This window comes from Muntiacus reevesi, chromosome 22 (assembly GCF_963930625.1).
Source record: "Muntiacus reevesi chromosome 22, mMunRee1.1, whole genome shotgun sequence".
Taxonomy (NCBI): domain Eukaryota; kingdom Metazoa; phylum Chordata; class Mammalia; order Artiodactyla; family Cervidae; genus Muntiacus; species Muntiacus reevesi.
In genome coordinates this window covers 31,404,345-31,427,250 of record NC_089270.1, presented here as the reverse complement: position 1 = coordinate 31,427,250, position 22,906 = coordinate 31,404,345, and the positions used below count along the sequence as shown (strand labels likewise).

Here is a 22,906-nt window from a genome sequence, read left to right as displayed (position 1 = left end):
GCCTTTTCTAAAACCAGCTAGCTTGAACATCTGGAAGTTCACGGTTCATGTATTGTTGAAGCCTGGCTTGGAGAACTCCAGTCCCATAATTGTCAGCAATTTTTATAATATGAGATTAATAATATCAAGATTTTATTTATTGTGGAGTAGCACTAAGTTTCTGCCTTTAGCTGAGAAATATTAATATACAAATTACTTCTATACAATCCTAAGAAAATTTTCATGAGGATATATTGTAGATAGCTGCAATCAGAATGTTAAGAAATATTTTTGCCTTTTCTTTAACAACTATACCACTCACTTCTACTGCACATCTGCCACAGGCCCCATACATCCATTTCAAAATCCTCCTAGTTTTTATCTTTTTTCAATAAAAGTTGAGATAAACCTTACCTTCAGAGGTAAGATAAACACCATGAGATGTGCACAAATCAAACTTTATTCTGACCCCATAATACTGATAAAATAAACTTAAATAATCTAGAGTTAACTTTTTTCATTCAGGTAATGCAATTTTAATAAGTGTGTTAAACTTACAATTGTTCAGGAAGTTGTCTGTTTCTGTCTTGTTGATTTCTGAAACACACAGAAATGGTCAATAGAACAGGGTCTGCACATGAGAATTTCATAATGCCTCTGAGTACCTAAAATACTAAAGGTTGCTCAATTCCATTAAAAGATAGTATCTCTATGATGTAAAACTTTCAAAAAGCAACACAGTTTATCATAGACATAGTATATTCATTTTCTTGGGGAGAAGGGAGATTTGAACAGTTTCTTAAACTTTAGTGTGGCTAAAAGTCACCTAAAGAGCATCTATATACTGTAAATTCCTTTTCCTTTTCCCAGTAATTCTGAGTTTGTCCTGAATCCCAGGAATCTGAGTTTTATAGCAGGAAATAGGATGCAGCTAGTCCATAGCTTTTAGGGGGGAAATCCTATTCTAAATCGCAGTATTGATTCCCCAAATGCAATCATATTTTTATTGACCATTATTTTTGTATTATTTGTTTTTCCAGACTCATTAGCATAGTTCCATCTGTACAACATACCCTAGTGCATGTCCATAAATTAGTTCTCACTCCCATTGAAAAACAATGCTGTCCATTTCTTGGTCTTCTTTTTGCTAAAGTTTTAGCAAGACAATTTGTCCTCAAATTGTCATTCAACTCTAGCCAGGGGCTCCTTAGCTCAACAATCAGGCCCTAATCTTATCCAAATGCTAAACCAACCAATAGTTCATAAAACTCTCAATACTCAAATTTCCTGATTCAGTAGATTTCTAATGAATGAACCTATTTTTCTTTGAACATGGCAAGATAGGATTTCTAAATGTAAAAAATAATAATAATAATGCTAATTTCTTTAGCATTTAATAGTATTGATTCACAAAAAATATTTTCTAGAAAGACTTTTCTGACTTTATTCTGGCTACATTTGGGGAAAATGAAAAAATGAGGAAGAAGTGGCCATTTATTCTCAGTAAATATTTAAAAACACCACCACAAGTCTCCCTATTTCAATATTCTATTCTTTATTTCAAGCTTTTCCTAGAGAAAATCCGGGCTTTGCATGCTGATACTATTAGAAAAATAAATAAAAGACTCAAAATGGAGTCATTGTGCTAAGTCCCACATCAGTAAGCCAAACTTAACATCTAGCCTAATTGCAGTTTCAACCTATTTCAGGAAGGTGACCTTTAATCAGTGAACCTGGAATTACCTAGTCAGCTCTAGTGAAGTAATCTGTCTGCCGACCCCCATTGTTTCCCAAATGAAGTTGCCCTTTCCTGACACAATCCACTTTGCCAGAAAACTTCTTTGTCTTGCCTCCTTCTGGCCATAAAAGTCTTCTATTTTGTACAGCTCCTCAGAGTTCCCATCTGTCCATTAAGGCAGCATGCTGCCCAATCCGTGAATCATTAAATAAAGTCAATTAGATCTTTAAATTTACTTCGTTGAATTTCTTGCTTTCTTTTTTTTTGCATACCACTGACAGAGTTGACTTCATGGATGCATGACTTATGTATCTGCACCAAGTCCTATACTCAGCATGACCTTGCACTTGGTTTAATGCTCACAGTGTTGAAATTCGTAATAATTGTATCTCATAACTTGTGTTTGGAAGTGGAGTTTGACAGGATAATTGAGCATGGAGAGATATATGCCATGTGTCCATGGATTCACGCTACCCCTTTTGCATGTTATTCATGATATCCTATGAACTAAGAATTCCAATGGACCCGCAATGTTCAGCAAACTCAAAATGAGTACAAGATAGTGTGTGATGTCTACCACTATATAAACAGAGGTTACTGACAGCCCCAGGAAGCCAAGTTTTCTGTTTGAACTGAACTTGCTTAGAACACTAAAGAAGTAATGGCATTCAAATAAACACAAATGACTAAGGGACCAACCATACCCTTTCTTGTGCCCATTACTTCTTTGTATTAGCCAAAAGCTTTAGCTGAAAATAATGATATAGAAGGATATTTTGGTCCTTCCTCACATAAGCTGAAGGTAGAGAGCACTGGTAAAATGTGCCTGTATCTAGGAGGGAAATAAACAAAGTTGGGCTAGACCTCTCTAGTGTTTCTTTTGATCTGGTAACCAAGATGTATGCATGGATAAGCTACGAAATACAGTTGTATAATTTTCATGATTCCAAATAAAAATTAAATGCTTTCATATTTGCACTTGAAATTGACATTTCACAATATAAAGGTGAACAGCAAATCTCATGCTACTAATTTAAAATTTTGACTTTTTCACTTACTGCAGCTGCTGATGCTAAGTTGCTTCAGTCGTGTCTGACTCTGTGCGACCCCATAGACGGCAGCCCACCAGGCTCCCCCATCCCTGGAATTCTCCAGGCAAGAACACTGGAGTGGGTTGCCATTTCCTTCTCCAATGCATGAAAGTGAAAAGTGAAAGTGAAGTCGCTCAGTTGTTTCCGACTCTTCACAACCCCATGGACTGCAGGCTACCAGGCTCCTCCATCCATGGGATTTCCCAGGCAAGAGTACTGGAGTGGGTTGCCATTTCCTTCTCCACTTTTTCACTTAGACTATCATTAATTAATAAATAAAAATACCATGACAAATCAAGAAAAATCATGAAAGAAAAATCATATATCTTAGTACCTTTAACAGCACTGTCTAATTGCTTTTTCAGAGTCTCAGACTTTCACTTCTCACTGGCCCCACAAATTATATACTAATAACTGGCCCTGAGTAGTGGGGCTGCCATTTCTAAGCAAGCAGAGGGACTAACCACCAGGTTTGGTCTCTAGTTACATCTGTCAGCTTTTATATTAGGACTTTGATTCCTTCTTTCTACTTGTGCTTTATTCTGTAGTCTCTAGTGCTGCCATATCCAATACTTTATTCATCAGCTACATGCACCTAGTAAGCTCTTGAAATGTGGCTAAACTGACGTGCATTATAAATATAAACTATACAATCGATTTCAAATCTCATGAAAAATATTTACATGGACTATTTGTCAATATGAATTACATTGTGAATACAATGTATTATAAATTGCATTATTATTTCAACGAGTAGACAGTTAAATCAACTACTTGTTGAAATTGTACTACTTTGGATATATTGGGTTAAATGCATAAATTAACTAAACACATTTCACATGTTTACTTTTACTTTTTTAATGTGGCTACCAGAAACTTTAAGAATATACATGTGGCTGGTACACAGTTTCTAGAGACTAACACTGTTCTATAGCATATGACTGAGCTTTTAACCAATTTTATATTTCTCCTGAGGGTCTTGTATGTTTTTAACTCTCTAGTTATGATGGCCTATCACTGTTTATCTTGTTCCCTTGCCCTGACAAAAACAAAAAATTTAGATTTTTCAAGTTAGTTGTAAAATATACCAAAAATAATTTTTGCCAAAAGATACATGATATACATTTCATCAGAAAAGGGCCTAAGAGAAGAAGCTAATAAGGTTTATTAATGACATTTGAATGAAAATAGGTAGATAGCATGAATCTTTCACAAAATCTAAAAATCAGTAGCATATAAGCCATTACACTCAGAACATAAAAAGTAAGCAACAGGAAGAGGAATAAATACACAGAGCCACTTTTTCCATTCATCATTGGATTCTATAGCTAAAGTGTAAGCCCCAATATAGAAAAAGAATCCTGGCTCACAAGATAATGACAGACTTGCAGGGGAGATGTAAGTTAAAGTAGTATTAAAATTTCAAAAACTTCATTTGGATAAATTTAGTCCCAAAGAAGTATTCTGTTGGTGGCAAGACCCCATAATGAAAATCATCCAAAAACTTTTAAAGATTAGTGCCCAAGACCAGTTATTCTATGTAAGAGAATTGAATTAGAAGAAATAAACTTACTTTTAATTTCAACTGATTCAGGATCTAATTTAGGGGGTCCTACAGCATCTTGCAGCTTTTCATGTAGGACATGTTGTATTATTTTATTGATGGTTTCAGGGTCCTCAGTAGAAGGAAATCTAAAAATCAGCAGCATATGAGCCAACACTCCATGTTCCTCTTTACTGTAGACCAAAAAAAGAAAAAAGAGACAGAAATACAGTTTTAAAAGGTTAATATACAAATAAGATTTATGGCAATATCATACTCTATTTTTTCTTTATAACTCATTTGAAACACAAACACATACACAAAAATCTGTAAATGCAATTTTAAAAGATCTAATTTGTTTTCTTCTATATTCCTGATGCTGGGAAAGACGGAGGGCAGGAGGAGAAAGGGGTGACAGAGGATAAGATTGTTGGATGGCATCATGACTCAGCAGACATGAGTCTGAGCAAACTGTAGGAGATAGTGAAGGACAGGAAAGTCTGGCATGCTACAGTCCATGGAGTCACAAAGAGTCAGATATGATTTAGGAACTGAACAACAACAACAGTATTCCTATTGTTTGCCACATTCAAAACTCTCATCTCAGCCTTTCTGAGAGTCAACTAGTAGCCTATGATCTTCCTTACCACCATAGGATCTAGTTAAATACTTGGGTTATTAACATCAAAAGACAATTTTCTTGTCAACCATTCACAATTATCAAATAGGATTAATTAAATCCAGTGATTTCTCCTAATTTATCTTCAGGCTCTTCTAAACAACTCCTAATCCTAAAAACATTAGAAAGTTTGACCAAGTTGTCTTGACTTCATGTGATTTTATTTCCACAATAAAGTGTTAATGAGCCTTAGCATTATTTGAATGAATTACCACTTTGGAACCACCCTTGACTACTCTTTCTCATTCTGAGTCTATACTCTACCCCTTCGTTCACAATCACAACCAGTTCCCTTTCAGTCTGAGTGCAATAGGCTGCCACTGTGCTGGGTCCTGAGGAGGGTGAGTCCAAGTGCACGGGCGCTCTAAAGCCATCTCCTAGATACTAGATACAATTTTGTAGCTCTCAGCATTTGCTGCTGCTGCTGCTAAGTCGCTTCAGTCGTGTCCGACTCTGTGCGACCCCATAGACGGCAGCCCACCAGGCTCCCCCGTCCCTGGAATTCTCCAGGCAAGAACACTGGGGTGGTTTGCCATTTCCTTCTCCAATGCATGAAAGTGAAAAGTGAAAGTGAAGCCGCTCAGTCGTGTCCGACTCTTAGCGACCCCATGGACTGCAGCCTACCAGGCTCCTCCATCCGTGGGATTTCCCAGCAAGAGTACTGGAGTGGGGTGTCATTGCCGTCTCCACTCAGCACTTGACTCCTGTTCATTTTCAGAGTTAGATGTTTTGGAGGCTTGTCTCTAGGTACAGGTCCTAAAATTTGAGGTGCCTGATTTGGGGTTCAAACTTTTCACTCATCAGGGAGAATCTCCGGATTTGAGATTTTTTTCCTGGTGTGGCAGAATAGGATTTATGGCAAGATTGTGTTCCAGCCTCTCCGACCTGCTTCAATGTGACTTTCTTCTCAGTGCAGTAGTTACTCAGTCAACCTTTAGGGTTTTTTTTTTTTTTTTTTTTAAGAGAAAATTGTTTCTTCTGTATCTGTAGATTCAGTGAGTCCATGGGAGGAGGTGAGTTTTTTTCTTCCTGCTTCACCGTCTTAAACCAGAACCCCAAAGAATCTTACTTCTCATCCTATGCTGCATCAACTCCTGTGCTCCTAAATTGTAGATAGGAATACCAACTAGAATCTCTTTTTTGCAAGGTGGTTTATCTGTTATAAATTTGATTATCCATCCTCTCTGATGCAGCATTTCTACTTTTAGAAGTTTAATCTTCAAAATACACTCTTTCAGTGCAAGGAGATATGTATACATACAGCATCTTAACTTTATCTTTAAATCAAAAAATTATTGTTAACAGCCCAAGTGTCCATCAAAAAGGCAATGGCTAAATCAATCTTGATATACACTTGTAGTGAAAAACTATATAGCCAGCTGAATCTATATGCAGTCATTGGGAAAATATTAAAAATAAATTACTAATAAGATGTGTTGGGCGGCTGTGTGCAGGCCAAAGCAGTCCTTCCTCCTACTGGGGCTCTTGGCATCGCTGTGACCAGCGAGCTGGACATCTTCATGGGGAACATGACCCTCATCAATGAGGATGTGTATCACCTCTGGCTGGATGGTGATTGGTGAGTACGCGGTGGCCCTGAGGGTGTGCTTGCTGGGGGATCCTGAAGCAGCCTGGCGCCACAGCAGTGATGCTTCAGAGCACACCATGGACCACTATGGTAATTTCCATATGCTTGAGCACCTGCTCCATGCACCACCAAAACTGCGGCACCAGCTCATCTTCCAGATCCCGCCTTCTCAACAGGCACTGTTCATCTAGAGGGACTCTGCCTTTGATCAGGCCTTCATGCGGGAGGTGCTGGGCAAGAATCTGTCCAAGGGTACCAAGAAAGACCTGGATGACATAGGAACCAAAACCGGCATCACCCTCAAGAGCTACTGGAGGCAGTCTGATGACTTTAAGTGAGTCTTAAAGGTGGGAGAGGAAATGAAGGGCTCCCTGTCGACAACACCCAGCAGCGCTTCCTTCTGTTTGAGCGACTGGCCAGGGACTATGAAGCCACTGTCTTCTCCGCCAACAATCGCTTTGAGACAGAGAAGGAAAAAACTGCAGTCTCTGAGCTTCTGGGATTTTGCCTTCTGTGCTGAGTTCATGAGGGTCCCAAACTGGACCCTCAGAGTTGTGGACTCCTAGGTGGATGACATGGATGTTAACTTAGAGGAGGAGAGTCTCCAGGACTTGAAGGAGATCAAACTACCCTCTGGGGAAAGTTCCATGTCTTCTCGAAGATGGAAGCCAGATCCTGGGGTATGGAGAATGTGGCCTCCAAGCTGACCCACAATAAGGATGTCCGAGACCTGTTTGTGGACCTTGTGGAGAAGTTCATGGAACCCTTTGGCCCAGACCACCGGCCGCTGAATGATTAATCACTACTGGGCACTGGTCCACTCCCTGGATGACTCCCGGCACCAGGCCCTCTGGGAGAGCTACATGGATACCTCCCACCCTCCTTGGCTGCCTCCTGTGTCTCTATCATGACTGAGGCCCCCGCCACACACTGACAATAAAGCGGCCATGACTTTGAAAAAAAAAAAAAAAAGATGTGTTATTTCTGGGCATGAAACTATTAAAGAGGGGACTTTTGCTTTCTGTTTTTTGTAATATTATGTTATTTGAATTTTACACAATTTCATATTGCTTTTGTAATCTGGAAAAATAGAGCTTTCAAGGGATCATCGTTATATATCTCATCCCCCTTTTCATTGCCACAGCACCCCTATACATCCATTACTTATTCTTTTCTTCTTTCCCATAAACTATTCATCTACTGGCTGACTGATAGAAACAAAAACAAAACCTCCCACTACCCCAGCTATATGACTTACCTCACACCTTCATATCACAGAAAACCTTCTTGAGTGGGTAAATTGCATTCTACTTCACATTTACTTCACTTCAGTCTACTTCCTCCCCTTCTGTTCAACTGAGTCATTTCTCTACTTGAACACTAATGACTTTCTCATTGACATTTCCCATGGATTCTTTCTAGTCATATTACTTGCTCTGTCAGGAATCTTGTCAATGTTGACCACTCCCTCACTAAAACTTCCTGTTACTAGTTTCAGTGGTGCCTCTCTCAATTCTTTGCTTTGCCTGCTCCTTTCCTGTCTATTTCCTAGTTTGCTATTTTTCTTCTGTTTCCTTAAATATGTCATTCCTCAAGTTTTCTTCACCATCCTTTTTTTCTTGCATTACCCCTTTTTTGAGAAATTCTGTTGACACCCACACTTTCTAATCCTCTGAGCTGATGTTGAGCAAATTTATGTCTTCAACTCAGTTTCCATTTCCTCCCTTATGTCAGACTCATATTTCAGGCTCATAGGATCACTTAGTATCTCAAATCAATATCTCTAAGGCTGACTTTATCTTTCCAGCAAATTTGCACATCTTCATATTATAATAGAAGAAAGAATAATGAATAGCAAGATTTCTGGGATGAAGGGGTAAACAAATTAGATAGTGATTCAGAAGATAGAATTGGTTGTTGTTTTTCAGTTGCTCAGTCATGTCTGACTCTTTGCAACCCCATAGACTGCATCATGCCTGGCTTCCCTGTCCTTCACCAACTCTCAAAGTTTGCTCAAACTTATGTCCATTGAGTTGGTGATGCTATCCAACCATCTCGTCCTCTGTCATCCCCTTCTCCTCCTGCCTTCAGTCTTGCCCAGCATCAGGGTCTTTTCCAGTGAGTTGGCTCTTTGCATCAAGTGGCCAAAGTATTGGAGCTTTGGCTTCAGCATCAGTCTTTCCACTGAATAATCAGGGTTGATTTCCTTTAGGATTGACTGATTTGATCTCCTTGCTGTCCAAAGGGAATCTCAAGATTCTTTTCTACCGCCACAGTTCAAAGGCATCAATTCTTCAGCACTCAACCTTTTTTATTGTCCAGCTGTCACATCCATACACGACTACTGGAGAAACCATAACATTGACTATATGGACCTTTGTAGGCAAAGTAAGGTCTCTGCTTTTTAATACACTGTCTAGGTTTGTCTTTGCTTTAGTTGCAAAGAGCAATAGTTCTTCTTTGGTAGCATACTGGACACCTACTGATCTGAGGGCTTCATCTTTCACTGTCATGTCTTTTTGCCTTTTCATACTTTTCATGGGGTTCTCAAGGCAAAAATGCTGACGTGGTTTGCCATTCCCTTCTCCAGTAGGCCACATTTTATCAGAACTCTCCACCATGACCCATCTGTCTTGGGTGGCCCTACACATCATGACTCATGGTTTTATTGAGTTAGGCAAGGTTGTGCTCCATGATTGAGGTCTTCATTCTGTCTTCCCTCTGATGGACAAGATGCTTGTGCAAGCTTCCTGATGGGAGGGACTGGCTGTGGGGAAAACTGGGTCTTTTTCTGGTGGGCAAGGCTATGCTCAGTAAGCCTTTAATCCAAATTTCTGCTGATGGTTGAGGCTGTGTAATGGCAGAAATGAAATTGAAAGAAGCTTACACCTTGGAAGAAAAGCTATGACAAACCTAGACAGCATATTATGAAGCAAAGATATTACCTTGCTGACAAAAATCTGTAAGGTCAAAGCTATGGTTTTCCCAGTAGTCATGTATGGATATGACAATTGGACAATAAAGAATGCTGAGCATCAAAGAATTGATGCTTTTGAACTGTGGTATTGGAGAAGACTCTTGAGAGTCCCTTGGACTGCAAGGAGATCCAACCAATCCATCCTAAAGGAAATCAGTCCTGAATATTCATTGGAAGGACTGATTCTGAAGCTGAAACTCCAATCCTTTGGTCACTTTACACAAAGAGCTGATTCCTTGGAAAAGACCCTGATGCTGGGAAAGTTTGAAGGTAGGAGGAGAAGTGGACAACAGAGGATGAGATGGTTGGATGGCATCACTGACTCGATGGATGTGAATTTGAGCAAGCTCCAGGAGTGGGTGAAGGACAGGGAAGCCAGGTGTGCTGCAGTCTACGGGGACACAAAGAGTTGAACACAACTGAGTGACTGAACTGAACTGTACAGAATGGCAGCAAGGGTGACCTCCTTCAAAATGACTTATGCCAGCATGCCAGGCCTCCCAGAACTGTTCCCCTGACCCCACAACAGGCCACTGTTGACCCACACCTTCCCTGCAGACTCCCAAGCACACACAGGCAAGTCTGACTCATTCTCTTATGGTGTCACTGCTCCTTTCTCTTGGGTCCTGGTGCACACAAGGTTTTATTTGTGTTCTCCAAGAGTCTGTTTCCCCAGTCCTGTAAAATTGGTAGAGTTTAGTTATTTACGAAGTTCAAGGAGCCCAGGAAAGGGAGGAGCATGGATGACTTTCAGGTTTCTTATTAGCATAATTAGGCTTTCTTGAGTTTGAGAATTTTCTGTGAAACACCCACATGGAAGTGTGCATGGGCAAGCATATAGTTCTAGAACCAGGACAAAAATTTAGACTGGAAATAGAAACTTGCATTTCCATAGCATAGAAAACCATGATGTGGGTGAATGAAGTCCCCTTGAAAGATTGAAAATTTGATAACTGGAGAAGCAGATACATATCCAAGAAAAAGGAATATTTTGAACATCAAAGAGTATGGAATTTTCAAGAGAAAGTGGGCAACTAAGTAACAGGCTGCTGAGCAAATGGGAGCTTTTTTCATTGAAAAAATGTTGGAAATAGCAGCTATTTTCTTCTGGAAATTACAAATAATTTGTATGAAGATAACACATTATTTTAAGATCCTCATATAGTATTGTGCTTTAAATGTTATGCCTTGGATTCTATTTACTGATGGTTGATGAAATTGAAGAAAGTGGAGAAAACTACTAGACTATTCAAGTATGACCTAAATCAAATCCCTTATGACTATACAGCAGAAGTGAGAGATATATTTAAGGGACTAGATCTGATAGACAGAGTGCCTGATTAACTATGGAGGGAGGTTCTTGACATTATACAGGAGACAGGAATCAAGATCTTCCCCAAGAAAAAGAAATGCAAAAAACAAAATGGCTGTCTGAGGAGGCCTTACAAAGAGCTGTGAAAAGAAGGGAAATGAAAAGCAAAGGAGAAAAAGAAAGATATTCCCATTTGAATGCAGAGTTCCAAAGAATAGCAAAGAGAGATAAGAAAGCCTTCCTCAGCCATCAGTGCAAAGAAATAGAGGAAAACAATAGAATGGGAAAGACTAGAGATCTCTTCAAGAAAATTAGAGATACCAAGGGAACATTTCATGCAAAGATGGGCTCAATAAAGAACAGGAATTGTACGGACCTAACAGAACCAGAAGATATTAAGAAGGGGTGGCAAGAATACACAGAAGAACTGTACAAAAAAGATCTTCGTGACCCAGATAATCACGATGGTGTGATCACTCACTTACAGCCAGACATCCTGGAATGTGAAGTCAAGTGGGCTTTAGGAAGCATCACTATGAACAAAGCTAGCGGAGGTGATGGAATTCCAGTTGAGTTATTTCAAATCCTGAAAGATGATGCTGTGAAAGTGCTGTGCTCAATATGCCAGCAAATTTGGAAAACTCAGCAGTGGCCAAGGGATGGGAAAAGGTCAGTTATCATTCCAATTCCAAAGAAAGGCAATGCCAAAGAATGCTCGAACTACTGCACAATTGCACTCATCTCATACACTAGTAAAGTGATGCTTAAAATTCTCCAAGCCAGGCTTCAGCAATACGTGGACTGTGAACTTACAGATGTTCAAGCTAGTTTTAGAAAAGGCAGAGGAACCAGAGATCAAATTGCCAGCATCCGCTGGATCATCGAAAAAGCAAGAAAGTTTCAGAAAAACATCTATTTCTGCTTTATTGACTATGCCAAAGCCTTTGACTGTGTGGATCACAATAAACTGTTGAAAATTATGAAGGAGATGGGAATACCAGACCACCTGACCTGCCTTCTGAGAAACCTATATGCAGGTCAGGAAGCAACACTTAGAACCGGACATGGAACAACAGACTGGTTCCAAATAGGAAAAGGAGTATGTCAAGGCTGTATATTGTCACCTTGCTAATTTAACTTATATGCAGAGTACATCATGAGAAACGGTGAGCTGGAGGAAGCACAAGCTGGAATTAAGATTACCAGGAGAAATATCAATAACGTCAGATATGCAGATGACACCACCCCTATGGTAGAAAGTGAAGAAGAACTAAAGAGCCTCTTGATGAAAGTGAAAGAGGAGAGTGAAAAAGTTGGCTTAAAGCTCAACATTTAGAAAACGAAGATCCTGGCATCAGGTCCCATCACTTCATGGCAAATGGATGGAGAAACTGTGGAAACAGTGGCTGACTTAATTTTTCTGGGCTCCCAAATCACTGCAGATGGTGATTGCAGCCATGAAATTAAAAGATGCTTATTCCTTGCAAGGAAAGTTATGACCAACCTAGACACCATATTAAAAAGCAGAGACATTACTTTGCCAACAAAGTTCCATCTAGTCAAGGCTATGGTTTTTCCAGTGGTCATGTATGGATGTGAGTTGGACTGTGAAGAAAGCTGGGTGCCGAAGAATTGATGCTTTTGAACTGTTGTGTTGGAGAAGACTCTTGAGAGTCTCCTGGACTGCAAGGAGATCCAACCAGTCCATCCTAAAGGAGATCAGTCCTGGGTGTTCATTGGAAGGACTGACGTTGAAGCTGAAACTCCAATACTTTGGCCACCTGGTGTGAAAAGCTGACTCATTGGAAAAGACCCTGATGCTGAGAAAGATTGAGGGCAGGAGGAAAAGGGGATGACAGAGGATGAGATAGCTGGATGGCATCACCCACTCAATGGACATGGGTTTGGGTGAACTCCGGGAGTTGGTGATGGACAGGGAGAACTGGCGTGCTATGGTATATGGGGTCACAAGGGGTCAGACATGACTGAGTGACTGAACTGAACTGGACTGATGAACAGTTCTGAGATCTTAAATCTTATAGCAAAAAGAAAAAAAAAGAAAAAGATGAATGAAATGAAAGAAAGGAGAGAAAAATGGTAGGAAGGAGAACCAAGAAGAGGAAAAAAAAAAAAAAAAAAACCCTCATCTACTACACTATTTTACATAGGACACTTATTTGTTATGAAACCAAAAGGTGTGGTTTAGGTCCCTATTTGTTCTAACTAGTTTCCAAGAAACAAACAAGTCAAAAAACCCAATTCTATAATATAGCCACAGATAACAGTTAGAACCTGCCTGCAGTGCAGGACACCTGGGTTTGATCCCTGGTTTGGGAAGATCCCCTGGAGACAGGGAAGGCTACCCACTCCAGTATTCTGGCCTGGAGAATTCCATGAACTGTACAAAGAGTCAGACACGACTGAGAGACTTTCACTTTCATTTTCCCCTCAAAATTATCCTGCAAATTCTTTCTTTTGGATTTAAAGAATGAGTAAGGCACATTGTAACCCCCAACTTAACACAGAACAGATACAAAATTAATCTGTTAAATTATATCACATATGGACAATTCAAACTATTTGTTACTGACCAGGCTAACAGCTTTAGCTTCAAATTATAATCAGAAGTCTGTGTTTTATATCTACATACCTGAACTTGATAATGTGAGACTTGACAAATTTTCCCCTCAGTGAAGATTTATGAAATGCATTTTTCACCTGTTCCAAAAATATTCAAAATATGTCAGCAAGGATAATTTTCTAAAATTCTGCAAGTTGATTCAAAGCTTAAAACATTTTTTAAAAACTTAAAAGCAAAACACATTGACTGACACTTCACAATTGCTGAACTTGAGGAGTCTTTTTTTGTACTCTGTTCAGTGATTTCAACTGAACTCTGCCTTAGGAATTATATGAGCTGGGGAACCATAGGAGGGGGGTTATGAGTGATGTCTGCAGTGTTACACTTGGAAAGAGATAAACGAGAGTAAACAGACTGGGTTCTGAAAAGTAAGAGAAGTAGTCACACTATGAGATGGAGACTTTTACTGTAGGTAGACCAAGGAAATGAAAAAAAACTCTGGCAGGTGGTAGGTCATAAATTCAGTCCATGGCCACACTGTCCTGAACACGCTGGGTCTCATCTGATCTCAGAAGCAGAGTCAGGCTTGGTTAGTACTTGGAAGAGATAATGAATGTGAGAATGAATGCATAATGGTGTCACATGGTTCTCAAACCTGGTGAAAAATATTACCAAATATCCTGTCATAACCTACACCCAATTCAGCACTCAAGATGCTCTTAGGAAGGCTCAGATGGACTGGGACACATAGCCTATGGGTGTATGTGGGTTAGTTGCTCAGTTGTGTCTGATTCTTTGCAATGCCATCCATGGACTATAGCCTGCCAGGCTTCTCTGTCCATGGGATTTTCCAGACAGGAATACTGGAGTGGGTTGCCATTTCCTTCTCCAGGGGATCTTCCCAATCCAGGGATCAAACCTGGGTCTACTGCATTGGCATGCAGATTCTTTACCACTAAGCCACCTGGGAACCAAACACAGATACTACAGGCTGGGGACTAATTGACAAACAATGAGCCTTTTTATTCTTTCTTATATTTTGTTTGACTTCTGAGTCTTTGTTTCCAAGGACAATTACTTCAATTATGAACAAATCAGAACAATTCAAATAAGACCTCTAATGACAGCATTCGTTTGGAAATAAATTTAAAGGTTTTTTTTTAATCGAATAACTTCAAAATTACTTGTTTTAAAGAGTACTAGAGTCCTATTTATATTCCTTTATGTTTAAGTCAGTCTGAATCTCATACAAAATTTAGTGACTGGCACAGAAAACAAGAAAAATAGTTGCATTTTTACTTAATATATTTACTTCCATTTCCTTTCCTTTACTATATATTACATTTTAAGGATATATATGTGTGTGTGTGTGTGTGTGTGTGTGTGTGTGTGTGTGTGTGTGTACACACACATACATACATATCTTTAAGCAGATATATATCCTTAAAAAAAAGCTTATTTAATATTCCCCTGATTTGGTGCTTACAAATACAAATTCAACCAGGATTTGATTTTCTCCTCAGCAAAGTATCCAAATCCTTAGGCTTCTAATTTACCAGACAGATTCCAGGTGGACCACTGCCATTCTGTTCTCTCTCAAGATATTGGAAAACAGTTTGGGAATTTTCTAGTCTAGTGCCTTAATTTTCACATAAGGGAGTTTTTCCAGAATGACAGAGATGTGCCAAATGGCACACCACTGGCTAGGAGATGGTCCTAGAAGTAGGTGTCCCAGCTCCTAGTTTAGGGTATTTTCCATCACGTCATTTCACTAATTACCTCACAGACTATCAGAAAACTTCCAAATTATTCTCTAAGTAGTCTGGCAATGATAAGTCTTCACCCAGGTTCTTGCTCTTTTGACCTATACTGTTAAGGTTTCCCAGGTGGTGCTAGTGGTAAAGAACACGTCTGCTGATGCAGGAGATATAAGAGATGCGGATTTGATCCCTAGGTTGGGAAGATGCCCTGGAGGAGGTCACAGCACACTCCACTATTCTTGCCTAGAGAATCCCACAGACAAGGGACCTGGTAGGCTGTGGTCCGCAAGGATCACTAAGAGTCAGACATGACTGAATCAACTTAGCATGCATGCTTAGTTTTCCACTATTTAAAACACTTCTTTTATTCCTCAGGATGCATGTTGATGACCTAAGGATAAAGATGAATATCCAAGGATTTCCTATAGATTTATGTACTAAAAACTTGTCTAAGATTGGATACTTTTTAGTGCTAAAATACTACTCAAGTATGTGTCTGAATAGTTTCAATCTTGTGTCTTTTGCTAAAGGTCTCCTCTTGAGGAAATCAATGACAACAACCATATTTTGGGTCACCCTCACATTCTTAGAATTTCTGGACTCTGCTGATCAATAGTGTATCACTAGCTAAAGAAGGGTAAGTAAGAAGGACAAATAGAAAAGACTAAAGATCACTAGGTTTAGTCCTGTAAGGAATATTCCTCCAAGTCATATATTGTCAATTTTGTTTTATGTCTCTCAGGTAGGGTCTCTCCCCATTTTGCAAAGATATACAAGATCAGTTAAATGTATGTTTGAGAAGCTAGGATACTAAAAATTTTGGTAGAAAGTGATAGCAAACGCCCTAGAAATGGGGGGGAGATGCTTACCATTGATTCAATTTTCTGGCTCATTTCTGTGAAATTTTCAGAAGCCTCTCTTCCAAACTCATCATATACTTTGTTACTTGTAAATGACAATGTGCTGTAGTAATTGTAGGTCTTCTTTTGATCTATAAGAAAAGAGGCAAAAATTTATCATACTTTTTATCAGATGTGTGTAAAGCATCAGGCATTTTCTTGTTTGGTAGTTGAACATTCAGAAAACTAAGATCATGGCATCTGGTCCCATCACTTCATGGGAAATAGGTGGGGAAACAGTGGAAACAGTGTCAAACTTTATTATTGGGGACTCCAAAATCACTGCAGATGGTGACTGCAGCTATGAAATTAAAAGATGCTTACTCCTTGGAAGGAAAATTATGACCAACCTAGACAGCAAGACATTACTTTGCCAACAAAGGTCTGTCTGGTCAAGGCTATGGTTTTCCCAGTGGTCATGTATGGATGTGAGAGTTGGACTATAAAGAAAGCTGAGTGCTGAAAAATTGATGATTTTGAACTATGGTGTTGGAGAAGACTCTTGAGAGTCCCTTGGACTGCAAGGAGATCCAACCAGTCCATCCTAAAGGAGATCAGTCTTGGGTGTTCATTGGAAGGACTGATGCTGAAGCTGAAATTCCAGTACTTTGGCCACCTCATGCAAAGTGTTGACTTGTTGGAAAAGACCCTGATGCTGGGAGGGATTGGGGGCAGGAGGAGAAGGTGACGACAGAGGATGAGATGGCTGGATGGAATCACCGACTCGATGGACATGAGTTTGGGTAAACTCCGGGAGTTGGTGATGGACAAAGGCCTGGCGTGCTGTGATTCATGGGGTCGCAAAGAGCCAGACATGACTGAGTGAGTGAACTGACTGAACTGAGACAGACTGAGACAGGAAGAAATGTCCCACCCAAATCATCTCCATCATCCTGCTCTGAGCTTGATAGTTATCTCAAAATAAAAGACAACAACATTCATCATTAGAAGATTCAGAGTGTAAAATCATTATAAGATTTAGACTGTAAAATCCATACAAAATGCTCGGTGTTCCTATAGGCTAATTAGTCACATGGATATTTCTGAATAAACCACAAGAAGCAGCTAGTCAGGCCATCTGAGCACAGCAACAGGAATAGATTCAGAAGCTTCCCAAGAGCAAACACATTTTTAAATTTCAAAAGTAGATTTCTCTCAGTTCCATAAACTATCCATCAATTCTGGCTGCAAGGATCTAGAATAAGAAAATTTATTCTGGCTAAAGAAGGAGGTGAGGGTAGGGATTAAAATACCAGGAGTTTAGTGTATAGAATTTTAAGGAGCTAGAGTCGCCACCTTGGTAACCCTCCAGGGACAGTACATAGTTTCACCTGGTTCCGTTGGCTCTCCATTTATTTTCTCCCTCCAGCCAGAGGCATTGGCTTTTTTTGTTTCTTTAGCCAATGTCTCCACTTTCTGCATCCAGTTCAAGCAGCCCAAGTTTTTCGTCTGCTGAAGAGTTAATGCAGCATAGCTTTTTTCTACTCTCCTTTACATGAAGCAGGCACAGAGCTCAGAAGATTCTTTCAAAGAAATATTACTGCTGACTATGTTTTGTGTGAGAGACTGTCCCAAGCACTAGGAATACAACGGTGACCAAGACTGTTGCGTATGGTTATAATAGGAAAATGGAGTGTACCTCATTCAACCTCAGTTTCTCTCTTGCTTCTCATCTTTCCCTCACTTAAACACCAGAGGGAAAGGAAACTTACATTAGACACCTGTATCCCTAGCATATTCACACATCTCACTCAGTTTAAAATAACCCTCATAAGAAAGCAATGTTGTCCACATCTAACAGTAAGGACTGTATTCTCAGAAACATACATGCATTTGTCCAACCTCAACATAAGATGGCCAGAAAAGATTAAATTGGGTTTCAAGCTAACATCTAACTCCCAAAGCACACATTTTCATGATACACTGCTTCGTGGAATGGAAAAAAAAAACAAACTCACTCACTGAAGCTATAGGAGAAATCTCTAGTCATGCAAGAGAGCTACCAAAAAAATTTTAAAAAGACTCTACCAGATCATTCTGGTCATCCTGAGGATTTGTTGGGATAGAAAGGGAAGCCACTGGTCAGACTTGGACAAGACCTGGGGAGGGAGTAGTGATTTGTAAAGGAGATGGATGGCGCTGAACGGTCAAGCTCTCCTGAGCATTTGCCACCTAAGCGAGGGTCTAGGGAGGATTTTCCTTCCTCCTTTCCTGGCCCTGAATGGCCTGTGTGAGCTGAAATGCAAACAGACTACAATATACACAGTTTGAAGTATGAGTTTTAATATATTGATATAGTGACCAATAGTTTGCCTTCAGTTTAAAGCTGGGTCCAATACTCTGCATTTCTAACAAGCCCCTAGGTTCTGCTGATGCTGCTGGTACCAAATCACACATTGAATAGTAAGATTCTAAAGAAAAGGTGAACATACTCTTCTATATCCTTAGACGTTTTTTATTATTAGATTGAATTATTTGAAATTGCTATTTATACAGGTTAAAAATGGTCAAATATCAGCAATTTCATATGCTACAACTAAATAAATTACTATAATCAATATTTTAATTTGCCTGTTAGAGTCAAATAGGTTGCTAGATGTCAAAACACATTTCCAGTTGACAAAATTATATGGCATGTGTAGTTGATGAAAAATACCATAGAGAGTGTTAACAGAAAAGTAAGAAAAATAAGGATGAACATGAGTTTGCTGATGATATTCTAACAGGAAATTATTCATTGTAGGTGATTCCATAACCCACAATGATGTTCATAGGAGACATACTGCTGTTATTCAAGTTACTGAAGGGATAGAAATATAGTCCCAAAGGCCACCGGACACAAACTGCACACACAGTTCTATGTTGCCTGGGTTTTATGCCAAAATGGTGTTTTTCCAAGCCTGATCATCTCCATCTTAATCTGCCTGTTTCTACAATAGATTTGTTTGGCTCACTTTGGTTCTCTAGGCATGCCAGCTCATAAATGCTCATGTGCTTTATCTACTCTGTTCTTATGTTACATTTGTAAACAGAAGATAGGTGACAAATATGACAGCAACACATATCATAACAATCACTATTTATTCAGGTGAATTGTGTGGGCAGTGGAAGCTGTGTGTTCCATATTACTCAGATGATCATCCCAACAATAGGATATATAGGAACAGGTACTAAGGAAATATTACCAGGTTTTTATTGTACTATGCATATGAGTAAACTTTGTAAGCTTTATAATACATGACTTGGAAAGAGGCAAAGGAGAAGTACTAAAGAAAATTTTCTCTCACTGAAGTAGTGAGATCCCTAACATTACTGGGAATTCCTTGTTAAGTCAGACAAGCCTAAATATTTTCCAAGAAAATACCGTAGGTATGATTCATTCATTTTCATCATTCAGTGTTCAACAAATGTTAATTATCTAACATGTGCCAGGAACTTGCTAAGTTCTAGAAATACAAAAGTGCTTAAAACATAGTCTTAGACATCCATGGAGAGGAATAATGATGTTTGCAGCATAATGAGACTTAGTATATTCAGAACAGAGCTATGGAATTATAAAAATCATTTTAGCTATTCTTTTTATATTAAAAACATGTTCCAGAGAAATTATTGAAATGCAGATACTACAAATTCAAAGATCTGCATGTAGGCAAATTCTATCACCCCTTCAAAAAAAATCTTTAAATACTTTTTCTTTAAATTTCCCAGAAATAATCCACCTTGTTTAGGAAATTAAGATTGGATTTGTGTCTGTTAGCAGAATATAACCAATTTGCGGATCGCCATCTTTCTTCACAGAAAAGCAACTTCTGCGAATTCTCAATTAAATTAGAATCAAGTGATTAGCTTTTTTGGTTACAGGGTCTTAAATATCAAAGCATTATCTAGTCACTAAGGGAGATATTAAACCAACAGGTCAAAGTGGAGTCAACTAATTAAAACCTGAGACAGAGTAAGAAGGAAACTTCAGAAGGGTTGTTATGCCCTGGAAAAACAGTTCTGAAGTACTCTGGGGACATTTCTAATAACAGAGCAGTGTTCATGCTTCATCTAACAGGGAGGTACCTGATTACCACAGAGTGAACCTCTTTATAATTAACCTTCTCAGCATATCCTATCTTCTTTAATCACTTACAATACATCCCAAGATGATTTTAAAATAACAACAATAGACATTTATTCAACATATACTGCTATAAGCATTTTTCCGACTTACTAGTACAGAATAGAGCCTACCAGTCTATAATCTCTGATTGTATAGTTTATTGAACTGTCAGGATTTCAATGAGTTGGAGTTATTTTAAATCAAGATGATTTAAAATCCTATGACGTCAAACCTCTCCAAACATTGGACTCTACCTTTCCTATGGTTTCCCCATAGTTAAGACTTGATTATTGCTTGTCAATGAATATGAAAACTAGCATGATATTCCCAGCAGGAAGCATTGCTACATCAAAGATAGAAGAAAGAGTCTTCATTGGCTTGTGCAAATTAAATGAGTAACAAGGCAGGTAAAGATCCTTTTGAACTATCCATGTGAACAAATTATGGTAATGAATGAATAAGCCTGAGGCAAATCAAAACAGAAATGTAGATCAGGAAATATTTGAGGTAAATCACATGATGCCAGGGCAACCCATACTTACTGTATCTTGCATAATGAACGATGAGTCCAATGCACACTGCCAGGACAATTAAGGAAATAAAGGTGATGAGGCCAATAACCCAGGGCTCCAGACAAGCCCTCTTCCTGGCTCTCACCACAGATGACCTGAAAAAGAAAGCAAATGGGTGGATTATATTATAGTGTACACCACACCCGCTCCTTAGGTGAAACAGATATTCCTGGGGAATTAATTCAGGACACTCAGAAGGAAGAGTACTGTTTTGGTTTATAACATACCCCAATCCCTGCTGAAGCCATTCCTGGCTCTGGTTGCCTGACCTTAGGCACGTAATTTGATTTCTCTGTGCCTCAGTTTCCTTGCTCAAAAAATGAAGATGATAATGATAGCGCCAGTCTCAGAGGATTATTGTTAAGGATTAAATGAATTACTGTAGGTCAAGTGCCTACAACAGTGCCTAGTGTGTAGCAAGTGCAATGTAAGAGTTCGCTATGATTTACTGAGTGGTCACATGCAAGCTACTTTCAGGCACTGTACAAGCTATGAAATGTTTAAAGCCTGTTTCCATCATAGAATTTTAAATGGCCTATGATACATGTTAGGGCTTCCCTGATGGCTCAGTGAAGTAAAAAATCTGCCTGCAATGCAACAGACACAGGAGATGCAGGTTCAAGCCCTAGGACTGGAAGAGCTCCTGGAGAAGGAAAAGGCAACCCACTCCAGTACTCTTGCCTGGAAAAGAATTCCTCCCATGGACGAGGAGCCTTGGTGGGCTACAGGCCAAAGGGCTGCAAAGAGTTGGATTCAACTGAGTGACTAAACACACAGACCAGCAGGGAACTCCCTAAATCCTAAACTTTTGGGCGTCACAAATGGCACTAGTGGTAAAGAACCTCCTTGCCAATACAGGAGACACTCAATTTCTGGGTCAGGAAGATCCCATAGAGTCAAACACGACTGAAGTGACTTAGTATGCACATGATATATGTTACAGCTTGACCATATCAGGTTCCAGGCAAAGCTACTAATTCTATTCTCGTAATATTTTTCTGAAACAAACTTCAAGGATACACATAACTCTAGAAAAGAACCAGAGTTCTTTTCTGCAGAGCCAGAGTGTTTGAACTGATGTTTACCTCTAAACTTCAGCAATGCTGCAGGAAATCCCCTCTGCATAAAACTTTCTCAACCGCTCCCATTTGTTCTGCTTTCAAAAATAAGTTACTGAGAAATGCTGATCAACCTGCTTTTTGTTTGATTAGTGAAGTTACCATTCCCTTGTGTTACAATAGCTTCTAAACAAACTCAAAAGTTAGAGAAAATGAAAAGTCAGAGTGGGCCCAGTTGTTGAATCACAATGCTGTTATTTTCCATTTCTAGGGGTATTTATCATGCTGGTAGAAACAAAGCATATGTTCTTATCTCCACAGAAGTCTGGTACAAGAGAACTGGGGGAAAGAACAGGGTTATCCTGGAGGACCACGTGGGGTGGATTCAGAATAAAGAGAATTCCAAGTCCAACCCTTTCCTTACCAGCTTGGACAAGTATTTAGACCCAGAACTAAGTTCCACCATCTGGCAATAAGTGACAGGCCAGCCATTGTCTAAAGCACATGGTTGATTCTAGGACCCTGAATGAAATCATGAATGTGAAAACTTCTTGAAAATTGTGAAGAATTTTACAGTAAATAATTGTTGCTTACAGAAATCAAGGGGACTCCATTTCCTGGTGATTCAGGACTTGTTGCTTAGTCACTAAGTCATGTCCAATTCTTTTGTGAACCCATGGACTATAGCCGGGCAGGCTCCTCTGTCCATGGGATTTCCCAGGCAAGAATACTGGAATGGGTTGCCTCCTCCAGGGGATCTTCTGGACCCAAGGATTAAACCCACATCTCCGCATTAGCAGGTAGGTTCTTTACCACTGGGCCACCAGGGAAGCTTGATACAGGACTAGGAAGTGGTCTGATCATTTTGGTTGCTTCACAAAGATGAAGATGATGGCACACCTTCATCCCATCTTGCCTCTGTCTCAATGTCCTGTTCAGTGGGAACACTGTCACAGAAGTCAGTAGTGTCATCACTACAGGCCTCTGCCCCTGCTGAAGTCACTGGGTTGTAGTGAAGCCTCCA

General features: G+C 39.5%; 1 protein-coding gene and 1 pseudogene across 1 annotated transcript in view; one reads left to right on the top strand and one right to left on the bottom strand.

Annotated features, from left to right (window-relative positions):
* Nucleotides 1-22,906, bottom strand: part of LOC136152750 (transmembrane protease serine 11E-like) — a 103,180-nt gene that overhangs the window by 12,427 nt on the left and 67,847 nt on the right. Inside the window, exons 4-8 of the mRNA XM_065914127.1 lie at nt 20,795-20,919; nt 16,118-16,239; nt 13,558-13,625; nt 4,382-4,545; nt 538-576 (exon numbers count right to left, since the gene is read on the bottom strand). Coding sequence (XP_065770199.1) covers nt 538-576; nt 4,382-4,545; nt 13,558-13,625; nt 16,118-16,239; nt 20,795-20,919 — 518 coding nt within the window. The remainder of the gene's footprint in view (nt 1-537; nt 577-4,381; nt 4,546-13,557; nt 13,626-16,117; nt 16,240-20,794; nt 20,920-22,906) is intronic.
* Nucleotides 6,034-7,533, top strand: LOC136153053 (acidic fibroblast growth factor intracellular-binding protein-like; annotated as a pseudogene).